This window comes from Hippopotamus amphibius, chromosome X (assembly GCF_030028045.1).
Source record: "Hippopotamus amphibius kiboko isolate mHipAmp2 chromosome X, mHipAmp2.hap2, whole genome shotgun sequence".
Taxonomy (NCBI): domain Eukaryota; kingdom Metazoa; phylum Chordata; class Mammalia; order Artiodactyla; family Hippopotamidae; genus Hippopotamus; species Hippopotamus amphibius.
The window spans coordinates 99,510,524-99,529,109 of record NC_080203.1 but is presented as its reverse complement, the minus strand read 5'-3'; the positions used below and the strand labels follow the sequence as shown (position 1 = coordinate 99,529,109).

General features: G+C 37.0%; 1 protein-coding gene across 10 annotated transcripts in view; it reads right to left on the bottom strand.

Annotated features, from left to right (window-relative positions):
• Positions 1-18,586, bottom strand: part of CASK (calcium/calmodulin dependent serine protein kinase) — a 354,245-nt gene that overhangs the window by 211,981 nt on the left and 123,678 nt on the right. For all 10 annotated transcript variants that reach the window (XM_057717512.1, XM_057717505.1, XM_057717507.1 and 7 more), the window contains exon 3: positions 2,385-2,490. In XM_057717512.1, the coding sequence (XP_057573495.1) occupies positions 2,385-2,490 (106 nt within the window). The remainder of the gene's footprint in view (positions 1-2,384; positions 2,491-18,586) is intronic.

Sequence of the window (18,586 nt, the reverse complement as noted above, 5' to 3'; positions counted from 1 at the left end):
CACCTGTTGATTCTAGTTACAGCTCCTTCCCTTATGCTGAATAAACACATAATCCTCTTACACTTGACAACCCTTCAAATAACTAAAGACATCTATTATGATCTGCCATGGACTCCTGATCTGGGGACTCTTTGAGTAGTAAAAGAAAACCAATAGATTCTTGGGTAACTAAAGCGCCCCAGTCTTTTAATAGCTCTTCCATGCCAAGTGGTCTTCAAAGTGGGACTTGGGTACCTCTGAGAGTACCCAAGCCCTTCCAGGGGATACATGTATTAGGATATTTTTAAGGCATTTAAGCCATATCTACATTTGCCGTAATTTGGTCTGTCTGAAAACAAGTCTGTGGTCTGCTGATTTTTCTTCTGTGTCTCTACTTGAAAGAACCCATCTCACAAGACAAACCACTCACCTATCCTGAAAAGCCTCCCTAGCTTCAAAAAGACAATTGGGGAATGCAAAGCTACTGAGGAAGGGAGCCAGTTGTGAGAGCAAAACAGCTTTGGAAAGGAAGGGAAGAGCCACTTTATTTCATCCAGACAATATATTCATGGCACAGCCTTATCTAGTTTAGAATTAGAAATCAATAGTAAGATGATTGTCACAGTGATGTCTATTAACACTTTAATTTTATTTGAAAAATGAAGTCAGAATTTTTTCTGACAGAAAGCGAGTCTGATTTGGCTGACTAGTTGGACAATGATGCCATTTAGGTCACACAGCAGACATTTTCCATAAACTGAATGAGATAAATGAACAGCTCTAGAGCTTTGAAGAAAAAAATATTTTAAAAAATATACAAAACACTAAAAATTACATCCTTACAATAAAAGTTTGTATATATCAAATGAAAGATATGTGTGGAGGTACATAGTTTTCAAACATTTTTTAGCAGGACTGCCAACAAAGATTTTGAAGGCTGTGACTCTATGACAGAATTTCTAGGCTCTTTCCCACTTTGGCTATCCCCTTCTGGAAGCATGCCAGTGTCCTGCTTATTAGGAACGCTCCAGGGAGAATGGGCAATATACAACACTCTGGGACTATGGCTTGGTTCTGAATACGATACACTTCTAATTAGGGTATCTGAAGATTCCATTCAAGGCTTGTAAAGCTATTGCAACAACTAACTAGATTGTTTACATCTTTTTCACATAAGCAGTTACAACTAAGTTCATAGTGATCTTGCACCTACATATATATATATGAATGAATGAGTTTACATTAACTGGTCTTAAATTTCACCTTCTCTGTTTCAGCTCCTTTGCTACAAATTTGTATAATATTTTAAAATTTGGTCTAGATATTCAATGTATTAAGCTAGCACTGTGTAGGGGGCAGCTTCTGACAAGGCTCCCAGTGATCACCACCTGCAGGTCTTCACATCCTTGTGTAATCCCCTCCCCTTGTGTGTGGACTGGATCTAGTGACTTATTTCTAATAGAATATGGCAGAAGTGATGGTGTGTGATTTCAGAGATTAGGTTACAAGACTGACTTCTATCTTGTTCCTACTCTTGTGCTCTTGCTTGCTGGCCTTGATGAAGCCAGCTGCCATGGAGCTGCTCTATGGAGAAGCCCAGTGACAAGGAACTTAGGAGGCCAACAGCTCATGAGGAACTAAGGCCCTCAGTCTGATAGCGTGCTTCCAACAATCACGTGAGTGTGATTGGAAGCAGATCCATCCCCAGAAGAGCCTTAAAATGACTTCAGTCCCTGGCCAACACCTTGATTACCACCTTGTGAGAGACCCTAATCAAAGTCACTGATTAAAATTTTGAACAGAATAGTATGCCATCCCTTAAGGCTTTATACAATCTCTTTGGACACAATCATCCAACCAGCTATGAAACTACCCAATGATACTATCTTTATCTTACATTTCTCTATCTTATTAACAAAAATTTTGTGAGAAACATGTCGAGAGTCTTACTAAAATCAAGATATACAGTTATCTACAGAATCTCCTTCATATGCCAATATGGTGATTACATCAAAAGAGGAAGTTAAGTCTGTTATTACTTGTTTCTAGTTGCTAGAGAAGCTTGCTACATGGAGGCCTCTACTTCCATCCCAATCCTTTTCACTAAGACCCCTGTAGTCAGAATTTATATTTTGGGACCTTCCTATTCCTCTGAACTCTATTTTCTCTATTTTCCTCTCCTCTGAAGTATGCTAAAAATGTGAAGGTAACTGAATATGCCCAACTTTTGCTTCCTTAGCCATTGTGAACCTTAAGATGAGATATTCCTCTTATTATTATTACTTTAGGTCTTTCTAAACAGATGAGTTCCCAACTATTTCTAAATTTTAAGAGAAAAGTGTCAGCACTATCTAGATCACATTGCTTAAAACTTTAACCCTTAAGAAAATAAAATGTACACTCACAATTCAAAAACCATGTAAAGCATTCCATCTGAGCTATATGTCTCCAATAACTCTACAATGTGGGGATGTTTCAGCATATGACAGATACTGGCTTCCCGCTTGAGATCTGCAAAACAAACACATAACATTTTGTTAGGTAGGATCAAAAGACAATCAGGGTGAATGATGAATGGATGGATGTGATCTATGGTAACATGAAGACTTCTCTAACTATAGAGATGAAATCCCCCATTCAAGCTAAGCTTAACTTTTTGCCCTTTAAGATCTTTGACAATATAATGTTTTCATATTTTTTGCCAGCTTAAATATATATACATTTCAGAGCCAGCTCTTATTAATAAGAAATGTAAATAGCACAAATACTTTCCTCAAACTCTTATAAACAGGTTTCAAAATTTATAGCTCTTTCTTGATCAGCTAATAAGTAATGCAGTTTGCTGTCTTGAAATTTACTTCTTTTTCTTAGTTTTCCCTGAATTGCCTAAGACTATGATGTTTATTCTTTAGCCTAACATCTAGCATTTATAGACACACATCAGGAAAGTTACATGGAATAGGGGGCAAAAAAAATTGTATGGTTAAACAGAAAAGGCACTACTCAACGTTAAAGTCAGAAATTTTTTTACATCATCTATAAAATGTGTTGGATAATTCAGGTCACTACCCACAGTGTTATTTTGAAGAACAGATTCAGATAATGTAGGTAAGACTACTGTGTTAGTTACACAATAATATTTGGAAAATAAAAGTGTTAATATCCTGTCATAAGCATCATCATCGTCATCATCACACAAAAACAGTTTGGACATAGGTATCACTTGTCATGTCTACATGGAACAAGATAGTTAAAGCCTTCCTGTGTTAACAGCGCTGGAGTTTTATCTGCTTGCAGATGACTAAAATCCAATGTGACATTTTTATATTTGGAAGTAGAAGGGAGACAGGTAAAGAACGAAGGTTAAGGATATATTGCACAAAGCAGAAGCGTTAACATAATCTCCTCTCTGATTTGTTAATTCAACTTAGTCTTGTCGAAAGAGCAATGGCTGCAGAAGGAACCTTGGAAGATTTACACAAGGTATAAGTGAGGAAAAGAAGTCAGTAAATAAGACAAAAGAGAAGCCACCAGAAAAGGAAGAATCAATAAGAAGAAGAAATTCAAGGAAATAAGGGGAACTAAGGCATAAGCAGTTGGAGAAGGCTGAGAAAAGGCTGTAAGATTCAACCAGAAAAGACCATAAATGTTCTGAGTAAGATCACATTCTCTGGAGAGGTCAGGTTCGAAGTCAGGATGCAGACAACAATTATATAATAAATTTAGATTTATCATATCTCTCACTGGTCTAAGTATTTAATATGGTCATTGTCATTTAATGTTCCAACAACCCTGTGAGGTATTTTACAGATGAAGAAACTTGGACTTTGAAACTTGTTCAAGATCACATAGCTATTACAAGGGGTAGGTTTTGAGCCCTGGCCTAACTCCAAAGTCAGTCCTTCCACGATGCCATGCTGGGTTTAGACATGATCCTGGTAGTAAGAGAGGAATAGCAGGGTCAAAGAAGGTTTGATTTGTTTGTCTGTTTTTGCAGTTGTTTTAAAGAGAACACTGTGTGTTTGTAAGTGGCAGTGATGAAAATCCCATAGGATCTGCAGTCAGAAAACTTGCTGGCAGTCCAGCCTCTGTCACTACTACTTGCTGGCTGACTGCTAACCTCTACAAAATGCCTTCTTTATGGCAAATAAAATGGGGAAGGTGACAGGTGATGCAGCACCTGCCCAGTCTACACCTTCAGAGGGCAGTGGCAAGATTCAAATGAGAGAATGGATGTGAAAGGACTGTGTGGAGTGCAGCCCTGTGGGGCTGAGGGGGTTAGGGTGGTTCAGTGTTCATTGTGAAGGAAGAAATGAGAGGCACATGAAACATGGTCTCCATCTGCAGGAGAGGAGAGGTGTGAAGCAGGTGTGGCTTTTGTGCTAGGAAGTCATAACCATGGGGGAAAGCTTTTGACAAGTGCGCTGGAGGACTAGACTGAAGCCAGACAACATAAATCAGATGCCTGCACAGTTTTTTCTCTCCCTTTAAGATTGCTCTGCCTTCTGATTCTATGAAAAGCTTAGGAGTTTTAGTATTCATTTTAACATTTATCTCCAGCTTCTCATTTTATCAGAAGTCACCCTTTCCATATCTTCTGTTTTCACCTTAGTTTCTCTTTTTCCATCATTGCAGTCAAGAAGTAAATAGAGATTTACTGTTTAACACAACGAAAACTGGTCTTTTCTCCTGTTTTCAGTTTATTTTAAAATTTGCCCCTTTCATGTAACTATAGTGTATTTCAACCCCCATATTCACCATTTTTCATATGCCACACTTGTTATACTGAAAGATCATAAGTAGAAACGGATGCTCTAAAGACCCCTCTATTTGACATGCACATGTCCGTTTGGTATATAGCTGAACATGGTCCTAGTCTAGTCTCTTCTCACTTTACCGACCTTCAAAATGAAGGCAGGATTGCTGGGGACCCTGCCTTCAAAGATTAAAACAATTTAAATATCATCAGATCTAACATTTCAGGGACTAAAATCCAAACACTGAATAGCACAAAACTAACATAAAAATGTATTTGAAATTATAAGGGCAAGGATGCAAAAGATGGCTTACATCTAGGATAACTGTGGCACCATTTTCCATAATTCAAGTATCAATTAAATGGGTGTATTAAATAGCCCAAAGAGAAAATCACAGTTTACAAAACACGAATGCACCATATATGCATTCAAACTATAGATTCCAAGTATGTTAAGTTCAAAATGTTTGTTTTTAGATGTGAATGTAAAATAAAGATGTATGTATTACCCGCTATTAATTCCTTGCTAATATAGCAAACTAAAAACAGTATTTTCCTACAAATAAGCTCATGAAGCAGAGTAGGAAGGAATTCAAAAGCAGGTGATAATATAATAGTAAGATTTCAAATTGTGATTATCTGACTGCTTGGAGATACTAGATCCTAGATTCCTACAAGTGACCTGACCCAGAGTTACCATGGGTGTTTTGAAGTTCTACTTTATCTATAGTGACTGGTAACTCCTCCACTCTTCCTTGTACTTTCTCATTTTGTAATTTATCAGGGAAATTTTTAAAGATTAAAAAAAATCTACTTCTATGTTTAGTGCCCCTATATTTAACTATGTGCCTATATTTCATCAATTTCTTTTCTTTTAAAAGGAGCACTAGATTGCCATATATACATTACTAATAAGAAAAAAATATCAAATTGTACACTTTAAAAAGGGGGGGCACTAGTAATATGGAAAGCAATATTTGATCTTATGATAAAAATTGGAGAAACACACTTAAATGGAATCAACCCACTATATGTCATGAGAACTACTCCTCCTACCAGTTTCGTAAGAAGTTCAAGCTGTCCAACAACAGTAGAACAATTATGTCCTTCAGGGTCTACCTTTCAGTCTGTCCCTCAAATAAGGGAGTTAGGAAAGCTGTTTCAGATGATGTGTTTTAAGCATTTTCCTGAAAAGTATTTATTATTCACTTTACTATTAGCTGTTCTTGGAATAGGAGAATTTTTCATACTACCTTTTAAAAGTCAGATGCCACTTTCAGAGTGCCATGACTCTGTAGCAAGCTAATTTGACCATGGGGTCAAAAATAAGTTGGATATTTACAAATGTGACTGAAGAAAGGAGTACTTTCTGGCATTCTTAGCACTGGAATAGCAATCTCATCCTCAATATCTGAGCTTTAAAGGTCAAATTTAAGAGTTAGCTTTCCCAGAAGCATTCAATAAGGATTTAGTTCAGCATTATCCAACGGAAATATAATGCAAACCACGTATACAATGAAAAGATTTTTCAGTAGCTACATTAAAAAGTAAAAAGAAACAGGTGAAATTTATTTTAACATATTTTATGCAATCTAATATATCCGAAGTATTATATCAACATATAGTCACATTAAAAAGTATTACATTCTCTTTTTGTACTAAGTCTTTGAGATCCAGTGTGCTTTATACTTATATAGCACATCTCATTCGGGAGCAGTCGTATTTCAAGTGCTCGATAGCCACATGTGGCTAGTGGCTACAAACTTAGAATGGTGCAGCTCTGGATAAACTGACTTGTTTTAATTCTTATCCTCTCTCAATTTTGAGTTTTTCTGTGTTTCTTACACAACTATTTGTAAAGTCATTCAGTCATTCCAAAAAGAATCTAAACAGTTTTTTTAACCATTAAAAAATTGAAGTATAGTTAATTTACAGTGTTGTGTTAGTTTCAGGTGTATAGCAAAGTGATTCAGAAATATATATATATATATATATTTGAATATATATATCTGAATATACGTATATATTCTTTTTCAGATTCTTTTCCACTATAGGTTATTACAAGATATTGAATATAGTTCCCTGTGCTATACAGTAGGTCCTTGTTATTTATCTATTTTATATATAGTAGTGTGTATATGTTAATCCCAAACTCCTAATTTATCTCTTCCCCTCGCATCCACAGTTACCCACTTTGGTAACCATAAGTTTGTTTTCTATGTCTATAAGTCTATTTCCAAACAGATGTGGTTTTTTTTTTTGACTCCCCCCTCCCCTCGAGTCCCCCCTACAGATGTGTTTTTAAAAAGCACTTCCATAGAAGGAAACTCTACAGCTTTTAATAACCGAAATCTATCACTTAATAACTAAATCTGGAATTTTTTCACTATTGTTAATCTAAATACTTCTTTGGTAGTTTTAAATTATTTTATCTTGCTTAATCTACCAAACATGCAAAGGGTAGTCAACATCCACTGTATAGTAGCCCTTTAGACCTTTCAAAATTTATTGAATGACCTTAGACCATGCAGTGCAATATATGGGATTTTAAGTGTTCCTCCACAAGTCCTCATTTAATAATTATAATAACCCTGTGAGGTAAATATGTCTGGTTTCACTTTACAAAGGAAGAAACTGAGGCCCTGGGTTCAGCGAGATACATCAGTTGCTGAGATTACACGAGTAGTAAGTAGAGGAAGCAGGGCTAATAACCCAAGTCCATTGCTCTCTACATCATACCACAATGGCTCTTGGGGCTACATAGTTTTTATATATGCCCTTAAGATCCAATCATATAACAGTGTTAATGTGGTAATACTGACTTGGGTGACAAGCTATCAAGACTGCTACTGAACCCCTTATTTCAGTTGTACTGTCACCAGTGATGATCAGAAATTAGACACTGACTTTTTTACTCACAAATACATAAGTATTCTCATTTGCTTCCGAAGAATTTCCAGTTTGTGTTAGAAACTCAATAGTTAAAATTCACTAAGAGTTGACTCAGGCTCCAAATGTACATAAAGAATGTTCTAATCTAGTCATAAAATAATTAGTACAAGTATTAATGTGTTCATTTGATCAATATTAATAACAAAATAGCTAAATGAAAAGTCATTATTGACTCAACATTTTTTCCTTGGTATGCTGAAATTAATGATCATGTGATATTTTAAGAAAGGGTTCCAAGTAGAACTGGAAGGATTATAGCAGTCAAGCCAAATTCTGCTGCTGAGTTCCACCTTTATCTAATAACCAATTTGAAGACTAAAGATCCCTGCTGCCTTTGGCAATAATACAGGTCAGGTTGGCTTTAATGAGGCCATCCTCCTATAAATCAAGAAAGTTGACCTTCTCAACTAGTGGATGACCAGAGGCCCAGATAGGGCCCACACCAATCTGGGTTAACGGGAAACTCATTATTTCTTTTATCTTGTAGACATTTTACTAGCACATTTTATTATCTTTTTTTCACATACAAAGAGAAATCCAAGCAGCTTCTAATTTCTTTGAATTCTTGCCCATTTAATACAGTCTTATGGCCTAAAATCTTATCTGTCAGGTGGATAAAGAAAAGAAGCAGCATACCATTAATTGAAGATGTTTGACTGATGTAAAATTTGTTCTTAAATAGGCAAATATATTAGTTAGAAATCAATCGTAACTACATTAAGTATTTACAAATTAATGGGGTTTTCTTAATATAGTTCCCAAAGAATTTACAGTTCTGATAAGTGTAATAAATACATTAAAGCAGCCTGCTCAGCTGAATACCAAATTTAAACTAAATTCAACACTATATTTGATGTATTATCAACAACTATCAGCAGTAAATTATAATAAAGCTGATTACTGTAAGAATTGCTTGTCTTCCTCCTCACTCTTCATTAGGATAAGTTTGGCAAATAATTATCTAAACTGTCATTTTATTTCCTAGGGACTTACATTTAAAACAACTCCAGGTCATTCTTAATCAATACTGAAGTATTATAATTCATTTAGCATATTAATTAGATATTAATAAAGATTACAGGTGACCAATTCAATGATCTTTACAATATTTATCTTCTGAGGTGTTAAAATGTCCTGAAAGAAGAGCATTTGCTTAAAGACTATCTTACATAAGAGCCAACATTAGGTTAAAATGAAACCAAATTATTTGTCTCTTACAAGATGTAACTCTGAGTCATCTATTCAAGGAGTTACTCAACCATGAATTTGGTAAGAATCTGTTTTGAACTCAACTAATAAAAATAGATGTTAAAAACATGGATAAAGGGGGCTTCCTAGGTGGCGCAGTGGTTAAGAATCCGCCTGCCAATGCAGAGGACACGGGTTCGATCCCTGCTCCAGGAAGATCCCACATGCTGCGGAGCAACTAAGCCCGTGTGCCAAAAAAAAAAAAACCATGGATAAAGGAAAAAGGCAGAGGTGACTGAAATCCAAACCACATAAAGTTCCAGCATTAGAGTTTTTCTCAAATATATGAATGACCATTATTAAGATCATATTTTGCACATGATAAAAGTAGAAATACAATGTTCTAAACATCTCTAGAAGGTACACTTCCTCTGTTGCTTTTCATCTTGGGAAATGTAAACCAAAAAAGCTTTATAAAAAGGGAGAAAGATGAGGGCATTTTACTACTATAAAACCCAGACACCTATCTCAAAATGATACTCCTAACTTTATAAAAGAAAATTGGAGATATATCAGTTTATGCCTCAATTACTTTTCAATATTAAAGTCTAAAAAAAACATACATGTTAAGAGCTGAAGGAACTCTGTGGGATAATAGAGTGTATATATTTGAACTCATCGTATATATATAAAAATTCTTTGGACTGTACACTTTATTGTGCATAAATTTTTATTCAATAAAGTTTAAAAAAGAAAAAAGTTATTGCAATAAGACAGGAATTCAACTAATATGTCTAAGTAAAAAAATGTTATTCACATAGCTTGTATTTTACACTTTCCTAATTATGTTATCTATACAGGTTTCCCCCACTATCCGAAAGTAGAATATTTCTATGAAACCTTTTATAAGCCAAAATGACATAAAGTGAAGAAGCAATTACCTTTTTTAATAAAAGAAAAAATTCTCTTCAGATTTTTTTCAGTTAGTGAAAACAGGTACTAATGTAGGTCTTTTGTAAAAGCAAAGTAGTGTAAAGCGAAGTTTCAAAAAGCAAGGGATACCTGTATTTACCTTCTCTTTTTATTTACTTCCAGCTGAGGAGTTCAACAAGGATATGTGGTAGGACAGGCTTCCTTATTACCCACTTCCCCCGACACTTCCTTCCTCCAGGATGGGGCCAGCCCGGGAAATACTGCCAGCAGGACCAAAATTCTCCCCAGAAAGCAATTTACAGTGTTTTATATATAAATAAAAGAATGACTGAGGCCAAAATTCTCTATGGCATAGTGAAATAACTATCATAAAAAATTTTTTTAATAATATGAGTTTCCTGCACCCAGCAGTAGAATCCTTCTCTCAACAAATCTCATGATAGAAAAAAAAAACAAATTTATAGTAAAAAATAAGTACCAAAGATGGACCTAGAGACTATCATACAGAGTGAATTGTCAGAAAGAGAAAAACAAATACCATATGCTAACACATATACTGTATATGGAATCTAGAAAAACGGCACTGATGAACATAGTGGCAGAACAGGAATAAAGAAGCAGATGTAGAGAACAGACTAGAGAACACAGGGCGGGAGGGGGATGGGGTGGCTGGGACATATTCACAGAGTAACACTGACATATATACACTACCAAGGTAAAATAGATAGCTAGTGGGAAGCTGTTGCATACACCGGGGGATAAGCTCAGTCCTTTGTGAAGACGTAGAGGGGTGGGGTAGGGAGGGTGGGAGGGAGGCTCAAGAGGGAGGGGATATGGGGATACATGTATACATATAGCTGATTCACTTTGTTATACAGCAGAAACTAATGTAACACTGTAAAGCAATTATACTCCAATAAAGATGTACAAAAAAACAAGTACCAATATGTGACACTTACTTTGAAAAGGATCAATAGAAACAACTAGCCAATTGTTACGATAAATAACAACTTGAAATTAGGGATTATACATAACCCTGCAGGCTCATGGCCTCAACCGCCAAAATTATTTCTATATTTTATATTCTTGGTCTACTGCCCAAATCCAGATTTATATGGATAGCTTCAAAAGGCTGAGGTATGTGTAACTTTAAACAGTTTGCCTTGCAATCTTAATTTTAAAAAACTAATCAAGCAGCTTCAAAGAACAGTAGTAGAATCACTGACAGTAGTTGAAAGTGGCAGAGAGGAGAGGATACTTTTTGTACACAGTGAAACTCTGGACTAGAGAAACAAGGAGAATTCTGAAAAGGTCATGTTTCTCGTTTTAATAAAATTTTAAGTAAATAATGCACTGCTTTACCCTTAGAATAAACTATCTTCATTTAATCTTTTCTACAAAACCAGGAGGTAGCATACTTAAGTACCTGAAAATGTGGTGGCTCTCTAGATCAGCAATTTTTAACTTATTTGGGGCCAGAAACCATTTTCTAAATCTGTTACAGTGATAGTGATAAAGGTTTTGTAGTAAAATTTAAGGGAAGGAAAAAGCCTAATGGATTGATCTAGATATGGATGTCCAAGGATCAAGAGCATGACAGATAATCATCTAACCCATCTCATGGAGGCCACAAGAGCAGTGTTGAGAGTGGAAAGCCATAGACGCTCTTTGTACACCCGCATGATGGGCACAATTTGAGGATAACCATTACTTAGATAAAAAACGTACGTATATCCCTCATATTATTTTAGGTTCTACCCCAAACCTAGCACTTTGTTCTGGGAAACTCATGAAACTATCACAAAGTGTGCTTTTCTTCTTTTTTTGAAAAATTACAGAATATTCTCTTGGGGACATTTCACATGGCCCAATTTCCTGTTTCCCATCTTGATATCAAAACAATATAAATTGTTTACTTATTAGAGTATAATGTTTACACACATAAAATAAACATACTTTATATTTATGCTAAGGGGTTTCCATATTTGTTGTAGGTTGAATGCCAGAATATATACTTCCTTACTCTTTAAAGAATGCACATTTACAATCAACCTACCTTTTTCTTGACTTTTTTCTCAGTAGCTCTTTTGCCATTTCATTGGACTTGGAATGGGTAAAACATAAGTTTCCTTAAAAACTGAGATAGAAACAGAGGTTTCTAGTATCTGATCCACATACAATTTAGTGTGATCCCAGCAAGGCAGAGCCAGTGAAAACAAGAGAAGGAAGTCAGGTAGGGCCTTAATCCCTCTTCACTTAAGAATCAGTTGTCACTTGGTAACAAAAGGCCTAATTCATGTCTCAATATTATGGGAAACAAATACAAACAACACCTTATTCAGGTCATTCTAGATAATGGTTTATTTCATATAAGTGACTTTTCCAGAAAGGGTATCAACATATCCTAGTTTGCCCAGGACTTTCTAGTTGTAGCACCTAAAGTTCTGTGTCCCAAGAACCTGCCTTCAGTCCTAGGCAAACCAGGATGGTTGGTCACCTATATCCACACATCAAGCACTTATCCTTTCAAATACTAACACTCTTCTGCCCGGAGGCAGTGACGATATAATAGAGCAGCAGATCTGTAGTCAAAAGGCCTGTCCTTAAATTTTACCTCCATCACTTAGTAGCTTTTATAACCCTGAACATCAGTTTCCTCATCTATAAGATGGAAAGAGTAAGCGAATAGCTCCCATACTGGTGGTAGTTAGCCCTGGATGATTAATAACGTGTGTGAAAGTGCTTGCCATGGTGCATGACACAGAGCATGTGCACTAAGTTTTGTTTCCTTTCCCTTTGACTATTCTTGGTGGAAAGAATTCTTTCCTACCTTTACCAAATGTCAATCAAACCAAGTTTAATGACAAGAAGTTGGCAACAGGAACACCCAAGTACTAAACCACACTAATACATAGTTCTAAACCTACTTTTACTTTGAAATTTTTCATCTACAATTTTTTTGGGAACCACGTAATATAGCTCATAAGGAACTGAATCTGAAGTCAACCAAGTAATTATTTGGGGAAAAAAAAGTAAAAAGCAGGTATAGTTGAAATGTCTAATAAATAAGGACATTAGTTAAAAAAAAACACAGAACAGAACCCACATAGCTGCATATGTGTGACCTACTGACTACCAGCATCATTATTCTTCTAGACAACCCCTGGAGTCATCCTCACACCACTACTGCTTCTCCCCCACTTCCTATATGCAGCTGCCAAAACCTGCCTATTTTATTTCTGCAACACCTGTCAAAAACAATTTGCCCCTTCCTGCACTTAGCCTAGTTTCAGCCCTCATGGACTCTTGTCTGGATCACAGCAAAGATCTTCTGATGGGTTTCTTTGCCTCCAGTTCCTTCTTTTCATTCTACTCATTAAATTGTCATCATAGTTTTATTCTAAAACAGGTATTATCATATTACTCCAAAAATCTTCATTGCTCTCCATTCTATATGCCAAGATGTTATGATCCCTCAGCTTCGCTTGGAAAGCCTTCCAGAAATGATTTTATGTCAAACAGTTTAACTGGGGTCCACAGAGCTACTTAGCAAAATAATTGGGAAAGGAACCTAAGTTCCTGCTTCTTAGTCAAGTAATTTAGGTTTACGTTTTTCTTTTCCTTTTTGGGGGGGAGGATGTCACAGATGTCACACATATTACATTCCTAACTTCTCCCATCATCCTCCCTGACCCACATCCTGAACTATCTGCAGCTATTGCAACACCTACTCCACACCTCCATGTTCTCTGTGCTCTTGAAAATGCTGCTCCCTATGTCTGATACTCTGTATGCTTCCTTCTCTACTGAAAAACACAAACTCATTCATCAAAATTCTACTCACGCTTTGCCTCAAAGTTCTCCTCAACAGTCTCCCCAGCTGAGGTAGGAATACCCTGTTGTGATCTCAGAACAGCCCCCTATACACACTTCAGTATTTCAGCATTTCCCAAACTGTACTACTGCTGGTGATTTATATTCTTGCCAACCCTGCTGAAAGGCGGCACCAAGCACACAGAACTAACTCGGCCAATATCTATTACATCTTCTGTCTCACATCAAAGTGTAAGTGTGTGTGTGTATACATACACTGAATCAGAGTGTTAGAAATGGGACAGTAAGGGAGTCATTGTCACATGCTCCTCTCCATCCTCACATTTTACTCCTAAGGAAAATGTGGCCCTAGGAAGGCAAGTCACATGCCTTAAGCTACACAGCTAGTTCATAACACAACTGGAAAATGAACTCAGGTCTCTGATTCTCAATCTTTGTGTTACTCTATACCATATTGGAAGAGGACTCTAAAAATGTCCAAAATTTGAGACAATCTACTCCAGGTAGCACATACATACTAACTAAAGCATTTTCAGAGAATGACCAAAAAGTGCCATATATGTGGAGATAACTGAGTGCTAATGTTATTCTGTATATTGTATTAACACAACTTAAAATGAAAAATTTCAAGGTACTCCCACTACTGAGTGAGTGAACTGGCTTAAAACAAAAGTAATGTATGTCTAACATTTCTGTGTCACTGTAGAGTGTATGTACTATTTTATTTAATATTATAAATTACACGGCCAAAAAAGTCTTCTCTTGAAAGAATACGTAAGATTTAAAGTTCCAGGGACTTCCCTGGTGGAGCAGTTGTTAAGAATCCACCTGCCAATGCAGGGGACACAGGTTCAAGCCCTGGTCCAGAAGGATCCCACATGCTGTGGAGCAACTAAGCCCATGTGGCACAACTACTAAGCCTGCGTGTCACAAGTACTGAAGCCTGCACGCCTAGAGCCCATGCTCTACAACAAGAGAAGCCACCACAATGAGAAGCCTGAGCACCGCAATGAAGAGTAGCCCCTGCTTGCCACAGCTAGAGAAAAGCCTGCATGCAGCAATGAAGACCCAATGCAGCCAAAAATAAATTATTAATTTTTTAAAAAGTGACACATTTGCCACATTAAAAAAAAAGACTTAAAGTTCCATGTACATTTTAACAATTTCTTAAGTCCAGTATGTATGTGGATCTTGTCTTTGGTTATTTATTTAGGAGTAATTTTACTAGATTAAATGATCACATAGTTCCAAAAGAAGCACATCTAATTTTCTTCCACTAGAGGACACTAAAGATCATATTATAGCTAGTTAGACAAATAATATCACCAAGATCTCTGGCTATAGACAATAATACTATTGGTCTTGATAATATAACACACAGATGAGATGATTATTTGCCTTCGACATGTCTAACAACAGCAACAACCATCACCTAACATTTTCTGAGTCAGGCTACCCTCACAACAACCCTAAGAGGTAGATGATGCTCATTTTACACATGAAGAATCTGAGGAAGAGAGCAATTAAGTAACTCACTCACAGAATTAATAAACTGCAGAGCAAGGATTTGAACCCAGGCAGTCTGGCCTTAGTCCCTATGCTCTTTAAAACTCTGCTATACTGCTTCTTAGGTACTCAATTCTGAAGATGAAATTTATAGATAAGCTATATGTATTATTTCTAAAAGCTGAAATATAGTCTCAAAGTTTAATCAGAGCAAATTTCAGTAATAAAATCCTAACACCTTTCAAAAAATTCTCAGTTTAGTCCTTTCAATTCAAGTCACCTGATTATATCTTTGAAAAATTAGTTTGCTATAAGATGCAAAATCATTAAAAATACAATGACTAGGCAGGGCTTCCAGGATGGCTGTGTGAGCACAGGGAAACCTCCCCTGTGGAGAGATATATATTAAGCTGGTCAAAATTAGCAATCATTCAAAGTCTCTGGAGATTGATCAAAAGGCTTACAACAAATTAAGAAGCACTTATTCAACAAAATCTACAGAAACTCAACAAGAATAAGGCTGTGGCATTCAGGATAGGGACTGCACCTGTGCCCCCATAGCTCTGCCACAGGAACTGTTCGAAGGAGCTCAGCAGCTGTGTACAGACCAGCTCCTTGAGGTAGAAGAGCTATTTGGGGTGGATTTTTTTTTTTTTTTTTGGCGCACGGGCTTAGTTGCTCCGCGGCATGTGGGATCTTCCTGGAGCAGGGACCGAACTCATGTCCTCTGCATTGGCAGGCGGATTCCCAACCACTGCGCCACCTAGGAAGCCCTGGGGTGGATTTTGCAGTTGGTGAACATCAGCAGATCCCATTTTCCACAGTTCCATGCTGTGGAAGGCCTATATTAAGTGGGTGATAGAAGCTGGATGGCAGCACCTATTTCCCATTCCCAACTCCAGCTAAATGCAGATTATCCAAGTGGGGCAGCTGGTAAAGACTATTGTCAGTCCCCATTCCTGTACTGCTCTGTGCTGCAGGAGACCCATAGAGGTGGGCTCAGCAGCCCAGTGGTAGCTCCCATCTCCTTCAACTTCCTAGGCTGAAGAACTAGTCCAAGTACATTTAGCATCTGGTGAACAATGATTTCGATGTGGAAGATCCATATTGAGTGGTAGTAACAGCCAGGAAGGAGGACCAATTTATCCACCCCCCCCCAAAAAAAAACCAGCCTTGCTCTATAGGGGGGACCTGGGTAGAGCAGCCAGCGAGGAGGAGTTCCCCTTTCCACCCAGCTCTTGCTCCGCAGCAGAGATTCTGCTCAGGGGAACATACAGCAAGCCTCATAGACTAGCAAACCCTTCCCCTGACAACGGGCTTAACTTTAACTGGATCAGAATATGGAGCAAGTTATACCACAAGGCATTGTCAAAAACAATAGAGCAATCACTAGCGATTAGTGCAGTGTGATGCCAATAGAGGTAGATCATCTTAATGGGAGATTAGGGGAAGAGAGTGTCAAAGAGAGCCCAGTTAAAGCCATAGTCATTCCTAATGGTCAGGAAGGTTGTGCACATTCTCAAGGCTGCTCTCTCTGAAGAGAGACATCAGAGATTGCACTGAACTGGCAAATCACTAAACAATAAACAACCAAACAAGAACAACAAACCTTGGAGTGTGGGAGGGATGTTAGTATCCAGAGCTGCTGTAACAAAAAGTTGAGACATGCAAAAGACAGGAAAGTGTGACCCTTGTACATTTTTTTTAAAAAGGCATAAAATAGAAACTGTCTTTGAGGGGGCCCAGTTGTTGGGACTTATCAAAAAAGTTCAAAGCAGCAATTATAAATATATTCATAGAACTAAAAGAAATTCATGTTTAAAGAATTAAAGATGTTACGACAATGTCTTATCGAATAGAGAATATCAGTAAAGAGAAATTATAAAGAAAAAGAACAAAATATATATTCTATAGTTAAAAGTACAATAACCAAAATGAAATATTTACGAGAGGGGCTCAAAAGTAGATTTGAGCTGGCAGAAGAATCAGTAAACCTGAAGATAGATTGATAGAGATTATGCAATCTGAAGAATACAGAAGAAAAAAGAATGAAGAAAAAATGAACAAAGCCTCAGAGAAATATGAGACACCATTAACACAATAACATATGCATAATGGGAATACCATAAGGAGAGGAGAGGAAAAAAAGCTGAAAAAATATACTGATAAAAAGGTTGAATAAATAAGTAAATTGGGGAAAACAGACAAACCTCCCATGTAGAAGATATTCAAACATTAACCAGGTTATCTGATTCTATAAGACTTCATGAATCTGTTTCTCTACATCCATCCAAATTGCCACTTGGAAGTTAGTTGAGGCCGACATTTATCTTGTCCAGATTACTGCAAAAGCCCTCAAATCTCATCCTTATATCATAGTCAAAGATTTTTCTAAAACTAAAATTCAATCATATCTATAGGTCCCCTACCCCACACTCAAACTATATTCCCCTTAGACATGGCTTATTGGTCCATTTGGAGCTTTTCATAATCATTACAGTACTTATTTTTAAGAAGAGGTTCCTGGCCCATACCCCATACCTACTAGATTGGACTCACTGAGGAAAGAGGCCAAAGACAAATTAGTGCTTTTAATAAGCACCACCCTCCCTCTCCTCCTCCACAATTCTTTAGAACCACAGTGAATGGGCCCCTGCTTATGTCTTTATCCTTAGCTCTTGTTGCTCCCAGAAAGTTTCAAATGGTGATCACGATGTGATCACAGAGGGCTATATTGTAGGGGATGGTAACCAGAGATTCATACAATAAATAAATGATTTAGGAAATCATAATTCAACTGTACAAATAAATAAACCATTAATTCCATTTAAACATGGTGGTCTAAATGCATGCATTTCTCTTCTACCACTTGAAGCCAAACTAATATTTCAAAAAATGCATTAAAAAGACATGGACACACAAAGATAAAAAGAATGAGAGAGAAGGCAACAGCACACTAGATAAGTAAACAAAATCTTAGATGGTAGAAAGTAAATGGACAAAGTTAGCAGATCAGAGAAAGCTGAAATGCAAATGTGGCAGCCATTAAGATGTGACCCTCAATCTCTTACTCCAGGGACTGCAACTGACAATCCCAGGTACAGCACTATGAATCCATCACTGTGTTCCCATCAACACCATGCTTCCCACAGGCTACTCTCAGCCATGACTAAAAGGAGCAGGACCACTAAGGCAGGCTCATTTTTATGAGATATAGGACTTTGAAGGTCCATATTGGCTCAAGGACTCCCAAGAGGCCTCACCAAAACTTTCTTAGAAACAATACCTAGTCTAAGGTTTTTCCTACTCCTTTCTCCTCCAAAGGAGTCAGAACTGCATAATCTGTGATAGCTTTCCCAGCATCCTTTGGCTCCCTCCTGTTTCATTTTTGCTTACAGGTAGTTTTCCAGTAAATTGCATATCCAATCCTTTCTTGGC